Here is a 13,008-nt window from a genome sequence, read left to right as displayed (position 1 = left end):
ATAGCTTTTCATTGAGATACTTTGGCATGGTATATTTCTATGGATTTTCATCCTGAGCATGATTTCTGATATAGCATATATTATTATTTTTCTGGGAAATTATACAGGTGTTACGGTGAGGGATTAGAACTTTTGAGAAATGAAATGATTTTGAAAAGCTTTGTTTTTGCCCACTCACACTTTCTGTTTTGCGCCCATTCAGGTTTTAGGTAGAAGTGCTTTGGTGGCTCACGGGGATTTTGTCGGTGGTTCTGATAGAACATCACAAATGTAGGATCATCTTTGGGTGTTGTATAATTAGTACTTGTCCAGTTGGACTGCACTTAGGCGATTCATGCTCTGATTGTGTATTTCACATTTAATCTCGCACGTGCACCTTATCTTGTCTTGTACTCTAGTTGATTTGGTTTTTGTTTATTTGCATTTCTTTATATCTCTATTGTTGCTGCACTGTGCACATCGCTACGTCACCCTCACGTGACGGCCAACATGCCTTGATCTAGGTCGGGGTGTGTCAACTTTAATAAAAAAGCGGAGTTGAGCCTTTAGAATATTTTTAAGTCCTGTAATAAGCTCATTAATTTTAGACAATGACATTATTTACCCTTCTAGACACTGCTTTTCATACTCACAACACTTTTAAAAATACAGTTTATCAAATACTCAACTGTTAAATTTTTATATACATTAAATCTCACGGTTGAGATCGAATATGATCAAATTTAACAGTAAAACAAAAAATAAAAATCTAATGACTAAAACAATTAAAAAAATTATTTAAACCATAATTCATAAATAAAAAAAAACTCTATAAATACTTGTTTCATGGGGTCAGTTTAGTAAATTTTCAACTTTTCTCGGAAACTAAATATTTGTATGTTAAATTGTCAATAAAACTAAATTATGATAATATCTACATAAATTTTATTTGAAAAAAGTTACCGAAATTATTATTATTTTTTTTGCCTAAACCCTAAATCTTCCTTAATAATTTAGGGTAAAATTTTAACTCAGAACTATTGGAGCTAAAAAAATTGTTTCGGGGTTAAAACCTAAATTTTTTGGGTTAAAAATTTTAGATTTTAACCCAATGGTTGGAGATGGTCTTAGAGGGATTAAGGCTTGACATCCCCCCCTTTTATTGTATTTTTTTTTTTGAAGATGGATAAGGTTTATGTCCCCCATCTTCTTCTTTTGTATCTGTTCACTTTATTAATTTTTTTTCTTATTATTATGATGGGGTAAGGTTTATGTCCCTTGTCTTCTTCTTTTGTATTTGTTCACTTTATTATTATTTTTTTTTATTTCGAGGGGGTAAGATTTATGTCTTCCTGATTAGATGTAACTTTTTTTCTTTCTAATTTAATAACATTTCTTTTGTACCGTTGAGATTTCCTTAAAAAAAAGGTACAAATTAAGGATTTCAATACAAAGCCAAATACTAAACAGAAAAAATAATTTCGGTTACACGGAGGAAAAAAGCAAAAGCAATTAGGTTTCCAAATCAATCTTGGAGTCTTAAGGACAAGGATCCTCTCCGGATCCTCTTTGTGGGAGTCCGGGGGATCCATCAATCACGGCCATTCATCGTACATCGTGCGGTCAATTTTTGTTAGATGCTATTTATATTCAATTTTAAACTTAAAATAATTTCTGATCGCACGATGTACGATAAACGATGGTGATTGATTGATACCTCAAATCCTCACAAAGAGGATCTAGAGAGGATCCTTTTCCAGAGTCTTAATCCGGTTGTGCTGTCATGCAGGTGGATGTATTGAAGAAGAACTAGGTTTATCTAGTTTATCCTTTTGCTTTTAGCTATAAAAGAGGGAGAAAGTTCATGCCATTGTAGGAATAAGTTCTCCGCAAAGCTTAGAGTAAAAATTGTAGGGATATAAGTATGATCGAGATTCCTTTTTCTTTTTTTGTCTTTTTCTTTTCTTATTCTCTCTTGATGATATTCTACTACGCAACATTTTGGGAGCCAAATATGAGACTTATAGTCAATAGAAATATTATTATACTACAGTGTTTGTTGATGCCTAAAATATTCAGGTTATGTTAGGGTTGGATTTGGGTTTAGGTTTTTTTTAATTAGGGTTGGGTTGAGTCATCTTTATTTTATTTTTCATACAAGTGATAATAGAGAAGGGAAATTGAACAAGGACTTCGAGACAAGACTAAATGTTGGATTGGATTAGAATTTGTTATGCCTCTAAAATGCCAAGGAATGCAAAGGAAGTCTATATGAAATAATATCTCATAATAAAATTCTTTTCCAAGTTATAATTCCGATCCACCCAAAAATTAATATAAAACAAGCAATTTTAAAATGACAAAATGTTTGTGCATACGTAGATAGACGGTAGAGAATAGAGATACAACAAATGAGTTAAATTGCCGTTCAAAGACTCCAAACTAATTATTAAATAGATAATGGACGAGATGGGATAATGGCAGATCTGATAATGTAGCTTGTAAGATTCGCAGAGAATTATGTCAAACACTTGAAGGTGTTCAGATAATTTTGTTTATTTATTTCTATTTCTGAAATGTTTAGAGAAAATTGAATTGGTGGATTTGTAAGTTGATGCATTGCATCATATATATGTTTAGTGGATAGGTTCGTTCTAAGCCACTAAATATTTTAAGGCGCTAATGGATTAATTGTCAACATTCATAATAGATAGATTAGTGGTTTGGAATCATATTTACAATTGAAAACATAATTTTAATCCATATTGCACTAGTTGCTCGGATTCCATTTATGAAACAAAGAGTTGCAAGAGGCATCTACATGGGTAATATACTTCACTAACTAATTCTTCGATATGGAGGAAGATTCGCACAAACAACAAAGAGAATAATATAACCCATAAAAATTCATGTCTCAAACAATTAACTGTTTATAGACGTTTAGGTACTCGTTCAATACATGTATAAGATTGAGGTTTTGAATTTTTTTTTTAAAAGGAGTTTACGTGTTCAATTCATGGGACATGTATAGTATCTCATCAAAGGAGTCAAGTCTATAGACATCCAGATGAATTGAAACAAGATTATACACCATAGGCATCTCAACCTCTGCAAAAGTAAAAACTGACACAAATTAACTTCCACTACAATTATTTACCATTACCAACCAAACAGATTCACCGTGCAAAACACTCTTTAGGCAATTTTTCGACAAGGCGCTTTCTAAGTCCCCTTCATATAAAATTTTGTAGTTCATTCCTCGTTAACTTGATCTCAATCCTTTGAGATTTGAAAATTCCTTGCTCAAACATAACCCTACCAATCTGGTATATATATAAATGAATGAAAGTATAATGAAGTTATTACTTTAGTCTAAAGAAGGCTTTTCAATTGCACTGTACAAATGAATAGTCTTTGGACCCGAATTTCACTTTATTTATGAGGTTGCCACTGACTCTATCTGCCGTTGATCTTCATGCCACGTGTTGATAATCTGGAAAGGCAGGGGTGCGATGGTCATTTTAGTCTGTAGGGCTTTGAATGGGTTGGGTGGGTTAGAGACTTTCATCGGAGCTGCAGTGGGACTCGGTGAGACCATGCCGTCGGGAGAGAGAGAGAGCGAGCCGAGAGAGAAGAGAGACAGGGAGGGAGAGAGATAGGGATTTGGTGAGAGGAAGGCATGCGGCTTGCAAGCAGACAGAGTCACAGGGGATGTATGATTCGAGTGAGATGGAGAAGGAGAGGGAGACAGCGTGAAAGAGAGAGTAGGAGAGGGAGGAGTAAGGATCGCTCGCTGAGGGTTTCACAGTTGGGAGGCCATGCTGATAGAGATAGATAGAGATAGAGATAGAGATAGAGATAGAGATAGGAGAGGGAGAGGGAGAGAGGGAGACAGAGAGAGAAGGAAAGGGAAGAGTGGGGATCTCAGCGCCATTGCTGCAGATCCTTGATCTTCTTCGATCCCATCTCCATGTTCTTCTTAGGCTCTCACAATTGCAGCATCACTCGCCCACTCATTCACTCACTCACTCACTCACTACAGGTACACCTTTTAAACTCTTGCTCACTCTCTCTCCACTGAAATTTGAAGGTAATTTTCCAACCCTAAATTGATAGAGTTCATACCTTGATTTTATCTTAATATATCTCCATATGTGTAGTATAGATAGTTTTATCTAATGTTGTAGAATCCATGTCCTATCCAGAAATTCTGAGATGGTAAAGGTTACAGAAAAATTGGAAGGTATATAGAAATTCCAATATGAGTTCTCCGGCCGATTTGAGGTGGGTAATACAAACTTTTATATTAAGTTGATTTATTTTCGTTTTTTGGGATGCTTATTTTCATCTGGAAACAAGGCTGAGCATCCAAAAGTTTCAATCTTATACCCATTATTCAATACTGGCTCAATAATCATCAATTTTCCTCTGACTTTGTTTATGAATTCTGATATATAATCAAGGACACACCGACACACCAACGCCTCAATTTTTCGGCGAAACATCACCACAGAACCACCACCACTCACTCCGTTCTGCTCAGGACACACATGCGAAGGCCTTTCATTGTGCAGTGGCTACTGCCACTGTTCATCGGCTTCTCTTACAAGACTTACCGCTCCCGACCTCGGTAAACCACCCTTACACTCCTCCCTTATGTTTTCAATTTGGGACTTGAATTCAAGCTTGCATGTATTTTAGTTTTTCATACTTCTTTCGTCCAATCATCATCACCTTTTTTGTCTCTCTCTAAACAATTTCCACTTGGTTTTTAGAGAGAGAAGGTGGTAACAGGAGCAGTGGGAAAGAAGAAGGTATTTTCCTGTCTCTGCCCTTCGAATCTCTAGGGTTTGGCTTTGGCTCCGTTAGCTGTTGAGGTACAACCATATCTCACTCCCTTTGGTACTCTCTCTCTCTCTCCCCCCTCCTTCTTTCTCTTGCTAAAATCTCTGTTGGGTTTCTACCAATATGTCAATTATATAATTTATTTTTTGATGTGAGATTTGGTGCATTTGATTTGGGTTATGGTTTGAGATATTATTTGCAAGATTTCATTTTTGAGTTGGATTCATGGTTTTGCTTAAGATCTCTTTTTTTAATTGTCGCTGTAGCTTGCTGTGCATGTGATATTTTCTTCCAGGTCCAATATTATCCAAATTCATTACTGTATTTCAAGAGCTTGCGACTTATAACTTCTCTCCCAACTTCCAAGTGAGTCTTAGATAGCAAATCACCCTAATAATCTAAATACATTAAATGGTGAAAGTGAGAAATGGTGAATCTAAATGGTGGTGTGGTACATCATGTGGAAATCTTTTGAATTCAAGTTGTCTTTTTTTTTTAATTTTTTCTTTTCCCCTGTCTGTTAATTTAAATTGGGATTGGATATTGATTTGTTTTTGCAGATTAGGAGGAAAAGAGAAATCATGTGCATTTCATTGTTTTGGAGCATTGCAAATAACTACAATATACAATCAAATTAGGAAAAGATAAAAGAATATGCTTGATGACTGATTGGTTTATGGATTAGTAGTATAATTTGTGGTGCAGATCATGGTTTTCGGGTCTTTTACAGTTTTAGTGGTTGTGCTTAAGGGTAGATGATGATGTAGGATGGAGATAGTTTTTAGAGAATGCTAGATTTACGTTCGTTGGAGCACATTCAAGTAGTTTTGTGTCCCTGTGAGGTATTTGATATTCCTCATAGTTTCGTTCTTGACCATATTCCTTCTCGAATCTTCATTGATAAAATGTTTTCTTAAGCATCTTCTTTAAACGTGTCTTTTATGTTTGATCGAGTTATGACTTTCCCTACCTTTGTGTGCATGTACTGGTTTGAATTTATGTGCATTTTATTTGAAATGATTCGAATTGAATATTTGTAACCAAAAGTAGTGATTTTTCTAATTATGCCTCATGTTTTGTTGAGGACTTTGATATTCTAATTTCTTCTTGATAATACATCATTTTTGTAAGCGTATACGGGTACTTATTTTTCAACATTGTTTAAAGATCACATTATCTATATACTAAAAAAGCACTGTTCACGAGCTCAGTTGTTTTTATTCTCAGTCTTTTCTATGTTGCACAGTGAATTTACTGGTTTGCCCCTTATGTACGCGTGTTGGTCATCTAAGGAGGACATGAGACTGGATGTATGCGTGCTGGTCATCCAGGAAGAGGAGACTGGATGCACACGTGTTGCTCATCTGGGCACAGAAGGAAGCTGGAAAAGTTGGGGGAACTGGGAGTTTCTCTCTCATTCCACTCTCTTCATTCGCTTCGAGAACAATTTTTCTCGAGCTCTCTCTCAAGCTCGGAACTCCTGGCAGGCAAGAAGTTTCGTCTCTCTCTATCTCACACCTTTTTGTTTTTCATGTCGTGGTCGAATTTCCTTTGCCTGATGGAGTTGTTGCATTCGGCAAATTTTGCACTATGTTTGCTTTGTTGTGATTAATTTTTTGTCGTTTGATTTAGTGAATCTTGGGAAAATCCAAGTTGAATCCCATTCTGATTTGAAGAAATTTTATACCCAGAAAAGCAATTGGCCCCCCGTTCTGATTTTAAGAAATTTTAAATCCAGAAAAGCTTGGGTTTCCTACATATTTGTTTCTGATGGTTGAAAAGTTTAATCTTTTTTATATTTTGATTTATCTCCTGTAATTTGAATAAAGATTGTTTTATTTATTGTTTACATATTAGAGTTTTTAAAATTTTTATCTAGTTTTTTGTTCTTTTGATGCATTTGCTGGTATGATCTTCTAATTGCTGAAGTTTATAGAGCATTTCAGTTAGATATTATTAGTAAAGATAGCAGCTCTGAGCTTTTTTCTCCTTGAATTTTACTGTTATGATTCTTGGGTGTGTTTATTTTTCTTGCTCAACAGTTTTTCTAATGCCATCAGCTGTGATGGTTAATATTCTGAATTCGTCGACTTTGATAGGATTAAAGTATAGGAGGTTTATCCAAATTTTGATATCGTGTGGTATTTGTGGATCTTAAGTGATAGTTTTTCTTTGATATGTGGGCTTTGAGTTAATTACAATTTTTTTGTGCTTTTCTGTTTAATTCAGTGAAGACTCAGAATGGGAAAGTTATGGCTGGAGATTTGCCACCTTTAATGGTGAGATTAAAGGCGTTTAGAGAAACGTATTCTGAGGCGGACATCAGAGGTATCTTAAGTGGGTTGGATTCTGACTTCGGTGATGAGATTCATCCTTCCTTAAGGTGATTCATATTGTGCAATGTTCAGTTGAATGCATGTAAAAGCCAAGCTGTTTATCTTATCGACCTCATTCACTCACGTGTTCCTCTGTTCATTCATGATTGTGTTGAATTTATTCAGGTTAAATGTGTCTTGTTCATTCATGATTTTCTAGTCATGATCTAAAGCAACATACCAATTGTAGTGTGGATACAAATTTCATCCCGAGTTGATGAATTGGTGAAACACCACCTATTGAACAAGAAACATCATTAGCCTAATTCACAACACCTGAAAAAAGGGGAGGGTGTCCAATGAGGCTTCGATGCCTAGGTTAGAGAATAATTTGAATAAGTTATAACAGAGGAAGTATATTCTTGCTTGGTGTTGCTTTATTTAATATTGATATGTGGCAAATCGATCATACTTATGTGAATGAATGTTTTGATGTTAATTATGTTGGTTTCAAAAGGTTGCTCACTTATGAAAATTCCTCCATGCTTTCGCATAAGAGGTTGAGGCACATCTCTTAAAGGAAGAATCATCGCTTTAACAAAGAAAAACATGTTGCCACAACTTAATTTAAGTAATTTTAAAGACTAGTCAACTGCTTTAAGGGAAAACTTGCAAACGCTAGAAAAATAGGGCCTAAGAGGAGTCAATATCTCCTTGCAATTATTCACACTTACATTTGTAGTCCTTTCCCGAATAAAACATTATGTGGTAACTCTTATTTTGTCACTTTCATTGACGATTTTCAAGGTTTGGATATGTTTATATGATATCATACTTAAGTTTTGGAGTGTGTTAAAATCTTGCAATTGGAAGTCAAAAAACAACTTGATAAACATATGCAAATTGTAGATCAGAGAGGGGTGGTAAGTACTTGGCAGGTACATATAAGTCAGACAACAAGGGGGACCATTTGCAATATATCTTGAACAAAATGGAATCATTTCTCAATAACAACCCCAGAAACTCAACACCAATTTAAGTTGCAGAGAGAAGAAATAGGACCTTGAAAGACATGATTCGATCCGTGTTTGCACATTCACCATTACTTATTTTCTTATAGAGTGAAGTTTTGAAAATATTCAACTCTATCATCAATAAAGTGCTAAGTAAGTCAGTACAAGTTATTCCTTTTGAAGCATAGATCGGTAAAAAAACCTTGGTTTTACCATTTTTCGTGCATGGGGATGTAAAGTTGAAGCTAGGTTTTGTAATTCAAATGAAAGAAACTGGATCCAAGCGTTACTTGCTCCACAAGAAATCACCAGTAGATTGCCAATAATTCTACGGTCACCTGCTGAACTTGATTCTCAAATGGAGGATGTAGAAAATGTGGTACTACTTATTGATGTCATCTATACAAATGAAGCAGCTCACATCGATCTTCCAACTGAGACAAATGAGGCAGATGGTATGAATCCAGACAACAACATTGCAGTGACCAACATTATTGAAGCATTAAATCTGAGAAAATCACAAAGAACGCATAAATCTGTAATTTCCTCAGAATACTTGTGTTATTTGCGAAAAACAGAATACAATATTGGCGATGAAGATGGTTATGCAACTTACACTCAAGCTGTCAATAGTACCCGTTCAGATTTATGGCATAAAGTAAGTCCATGAAGAAAAATGGAGTTTGGACTCTTGTATCTAATACGTCAGCTACTACAAAACCCATTGGTTGCCAGTGAGTTTTTAAAACTAAAAGGGACTCACAAGGCAACATAGAGAAGCACAAAGCTAGACTTATGGCCATGGGCTTTACATAAGCGGGAAGGAATCAATTACAATGAAACATTTTCACTTCTCTCCACTAAACATTCCACGAGGAATATAGTGGCTCATACTGTTCACTTAAATTTGGAACTTCATCAAATGGATGTAAAACGGCTTTCCTCAATGGACAATTAGAAGAAGAGATATTCATGCAACAACCACCAGAATTTGTTGAAAGGGAGGAGTCTACAGTCCGCAAATTTAACAAGTCCATTTATGGACTATAACAAGCATCTAGGCAATGAATTAAGAAGTTTGATCAAGTAATGGCCTGCTTCTGATTTTGAAGAAAATAAAGTGGATGAGTGCATTTATCTCAAGGCCATTGGCTCCAAATTAATAATTTTAGTTTAATGTGTTGATGATATCTTACTAGCTAGTTCAGACATGAACTTATTACAGTCATCAAAGAGAATGTTGACTAGTGGTTCTGGTTTTGATATGAAATACTTAGAGGAAGCTCATTATGTTTTTGGGACTGAGATTAAAAGAGATCGATCCAAGAGAGTTCTTGGTCTGTCTCAAAAGAACCACATTAACAGAATCACTAAAGGTTCAACATGCAAAATTGTTCAAGCGGAGAATTACCAGTTGGCAAAGGAGACAAGATGAGCAATGAACAAAGCCTCAAGAATGAACTTGAGAAAGAAAATATGAAGGACAAACCTTATGCATCTTTAGTAGGCAGCCTAATGTATGCTCAGGTATGTACAGGACCAGACATAGCCATTTCAGTGAGTGTGCTAGGGAGGTTTCTAGCAAATCTTGGTACAACACATTGGGTTGCAGCTAAAAATGTCTTGAGTTATGTCAAGAGAACCGTGGACTTCATGTTAACTTACAGTTGTGTAAATGATTGAAAATCAACCAATGGTTATATTTTTCTGCTAGATGGAGGAGCAGTTTCATGAAAAAGTGCAAAACAGAATTTGCAATGCTTCTTCGACAATGGAAGTTGAGTTATTGGCTGTTGTGCAACAACTAAACAGGTCATCTGGATCAGAAACTTAGTGAAGTGTTTGAGAGTGGGTGACAATATTGAAGGACCTTTGAAGATAAATTGTGATGATAAAGCATCAGTATTCTTTTCAAGAAACAATATAGTCTTTGGCAAGTCGACTAATGGACGTACAGTGTTTGAACGAATCAAGAGGGAATTATTGACATCCAACATATTGGCAAGATCTCATGATAGCGGATCCCTTGACAAAAGCTTTAATAGTGAGAGTGTTAAAAAACCATGTCTTCAGTATGGGACTCGGAGAAACTTTTGATTCAATTAATGAGTAGAAGTGAACACTCAGTTGTTTAAACCATCTCTCTGTTAATTTGTGACTTTGTTAGTTATTTTCGGATTTCGTTTGATCAATAAACTTTGTTATTCTCATAAAATTATTTGAGTTTGATTTTGACAGAATTCTCATGTTACAGAAATTGACATACAACATCAGCTGTATAGTCAGAACATCATAACTTGTCAACATTGTATTAGATGTGTATGTAATCATGGAGTGCAAATGCAGTAATGTACACACATATTTTATATATATATATATATGCATTTAGTTTTCCATGGTTCAGCATTTTAGTCAAAGTGACAGGTTGTTAAGAGGAACAATTGCATATTATGAAGGCTCAATCATCACCATGGTTCTTATTATATCAGGGTAATCTTTATTTAGTAAAACTCATTATGAACGTCAATAGACTTCAGTCCAACTGACTTACTTGATACTTAAGAGATCTTGGAACCCTAATTGAGTAGGAATCATGGAGTCAGAATCCTCATTTAGCAAGACATATATTCTTTGTTATGGTGGGATACCATGGTGATTTGGTTAATATCTCTTACCTAAACCATGCATATAGGTTTTCTCTGCTCTCACAAATACACGTTGTCAATACGAGCTTAAAGCCTGTCCTATAAGTGAGAGCATTATAGTTTTGCTGAGAGTAGAAGACGCCCTTTTAGCACTAATATCGCCATGTCGTCTTCAACAGCAGGTAAGGTTTCTGCAGACTCTCTATTCCAATATGCATATATACATATCTCCATATATATGTATGTTCATATGTGTTTGTCTATATGTTGTAATCCTTTTACCATGTTGATGCTTTAATAATAAACCTCAGAAGCATAAGATGATTTGTCAACTGGCCAGCCGCCATTTCCATGTTTAAATGGCATTAAAAATCAATGTAAGAGACAATGAAAATAAGCCTTTGGCTTTATAAAATTATTTCGACCAAAACGAGACTGAAAACAGGTTTTCTGACCCTTTGCTTTTCCACTTCTTTACTACTTTATACAATTACAATCTCTTTTTATACAACTATAATTCAACACTAATTTAGTATCAAACTCATATTTGAATCTAAGACTTCTCACTTACAACTAGAGCGAAATACACTATGCTAGTAACAATTGCAACATTTTTTTAACGGCCACCGAAAAACACACTGTTTACAATTGCAAAAGCTGTCGACATAATAGTACAAATCATAACAGAGAGTGATGAGTTTAAGATTCCTGGTGAATTTCAGAAGCAACAGTTCTAGCCCAAAACTTCAGATGTTTCTTCATGTCAGCAGCTGCGGAGACTCTCGGCAACCGCAGGTTTAGCAAGGGCGAATCTGGCCGTTTTATAAGCCACGCTTCTGACAAGTAAGGCCTCATCACTTCACCCTCTTTTTCATCATCTTTATCTTCTTTAGGTACTTCAATTTCAGCAGAATCATCATTTTTATTCCGTAACTTTTTACTATTAGACACACCAAGTCTCTGCAAGCCAGGTACTAAACTCATCATTCTTGGACTCAAGTGTTCTTTCTTAAACGTGAACCCTAAGTCTATGAACCCCTTAACTTCTTCGAGCTCTAGCTCCCCCAAGCTCCGGCAGCTCATCGATTTCTGAAGCTTTTGCGCCGCTGCAGCAGCCGTTGCATAACCTGGTGATGATGTGGATGATGAGCATCTTCTGTTTTTCCGGGGACGTTTTTGGTGATCAGATGACTGAGACCGAATTAACATTCTGTTGGCCAACATATTTAATCTTGTTGGTCTAGTTTTGTTCTTCTGCACGTTGACGAATTCGTTCGAGTTCATGTCATCCTCCTCTTCATTATTGGAATCATCCTAGTCATTGTTGCAGCATACGAAACATCAGCTAGGCCAACTGTGTGTAACAAAATCATTACCGGTATTTTTCTTGGAATTAAAGAACTGGAATTGCTCCATCGAATTTTAATTTTAGTCAATTTGTTTTCAATTTAACCAATTCCAAAAACAGACGAAATTAAAATATGGTTAAAATATATACAAGGACAAAAACTGTATTCAATCCTTTGTTTAATACCTGTGGAGTGGTCATTTGTGGTGAATCTGATGAGTTGTCTTCATATAAAAGTGGTGAGAAATCGAATTCTTCATCTGCATGAGGCAAGAAGGAGATGGTGGATGATGGGTAAGTAAAAGAATCTGTGACAATGGAGTCCTGAGGTGTTTGATCTTCAATCGTACTACCTTTGGGACTAAATAATGAAATTGGCTCAGCGAAAAGAATGGTTTGGCGAAACCATAGACGATCTATGGCTCCTATAAGACATAAAAAACTGTAGTTATTGGCCATGGAGATGAACAAAAACAAGAAATCTAGAGAGAGAGAGAGAAAGGGAGGGAAGGAGGGAGGGAGGTGTTGGCAAGAGAAATCTAGAGGTATATAAAGTGGATTTTTGTGGTTGTGAATTGTAGCGAAAGAACAAAAAAAAGTGAAAGCAAATGAGTTCGTAGAAGTGGTGGAAACTCTAATAGTCGAAGATGTGGTCAGAAATATTGGATTCTCTTGACTCCACATATCTTAAAGAGGCAAAATGGCAAATGTGCAAAAATTTGCTAGTGAGATAGTGTGTCGTGATCGATGGTCAGGATATGCTTTGGAATAATTATTATAAACAATATTTTGGTGGCCATGTCCATTGTTTTCGGACTCTAATGTTTATCCTTGACTAGACTACAAATGGATGTGCACGAGTC

At 35.7% G+C, this 13,008-nt stretch overlaps 1 protein-coding gene and 2 long non-coding RNA genes across 3 annotated transcripts; 2 read left to right on the top strand and 1 right to left on the bottom strand.

Moving 5' to 3' along the window:
• Nucleotides 1-3,997: 3,997 nt before the first annotated feature.
• LOC139195165 (uncharacterized) lies at nt 3,998-4,804 on the top strand. The gene is made up of 4 exons (XR_011579799.1): nt 3,998-4,021; nt 4,185-4,263; nt 4,443-4,609; nt 4,755-4,804. It is a non-coding gene; the product is annotated as an uncharacterized lncRNA (long non-coding RNA).
• Nucleotides 4,805-6,071: 1,267 nt separating this feature from the next.
• On the top strand, nt 6,072-7,283 carry LOC103433276 (uncharacterized). The gene is made up of 2 exons (XR_011580071.1): nt 6,072-6,311; nt 7,054-7,283. It is a non-coding gene; the product is annotated as an uncharacterized lncRNA (long non-coding RNA).
• A 3,946-nt stretch (nt 7,284-11,229) lies between these two features.
• LOC103433275 (uncharacterized) lies at nt 11,230-12,822 on the bottom strand. The gene is made up of 2 exons (XM_008371521.4): nt 12,332-12,822; nt 11,230-12,111 (listed from the first exon to the last, which is right to left on the bottom strand). Exons 1-2 carry the CDS (start codon nt 12,602-12,604, stop codon nt 11,497-11,499), a joined length of 888 nt encoding a protein of 295 aa, XP_008369743.1. The 5' UTR covers nt 12,605-12,822; the 3' UTR covers nt 11,230-11,496.
• Nucleotides 12,823-13,008: the final 186 nt, after the last annotated feature.

Source organism: Malus domestica, chromosome 04 (assembly GCF_042453785.1).
Source record: "Malus domestica chromosome 04, GDT2T_hap1".
Classification (NCBI taxonomy): Eukaryota; Viridiplantae; Streptophyta; class Magnoliopsida; order Rosales; family Rosaceae; genus Malus; species Malus domestica.
The sequence above is the reverse complement of the archived record's forward strand: the minus strand, read 5'-3'. Positions and strand labels throughout refer to the sequence as shown.

What these genes read in the sequence shown, in the direction of transcription:
- LOC103433275 (XM_008371521.4), bottom strand. Translation starts at nt 12,604, where the DNA reads ATGGCCAATAACTACAGTTTTTTATGTCTTATAGGAGCCATAGATCGT. An exon ending in CACAAATGACCACTCCACAG is followed by an intron (nt 12,112 to 12,331) that starts GTATTAAACAAA and finishes AACAATGACTAG; the next exon opens with GATGATTCCAATAATGAAGA.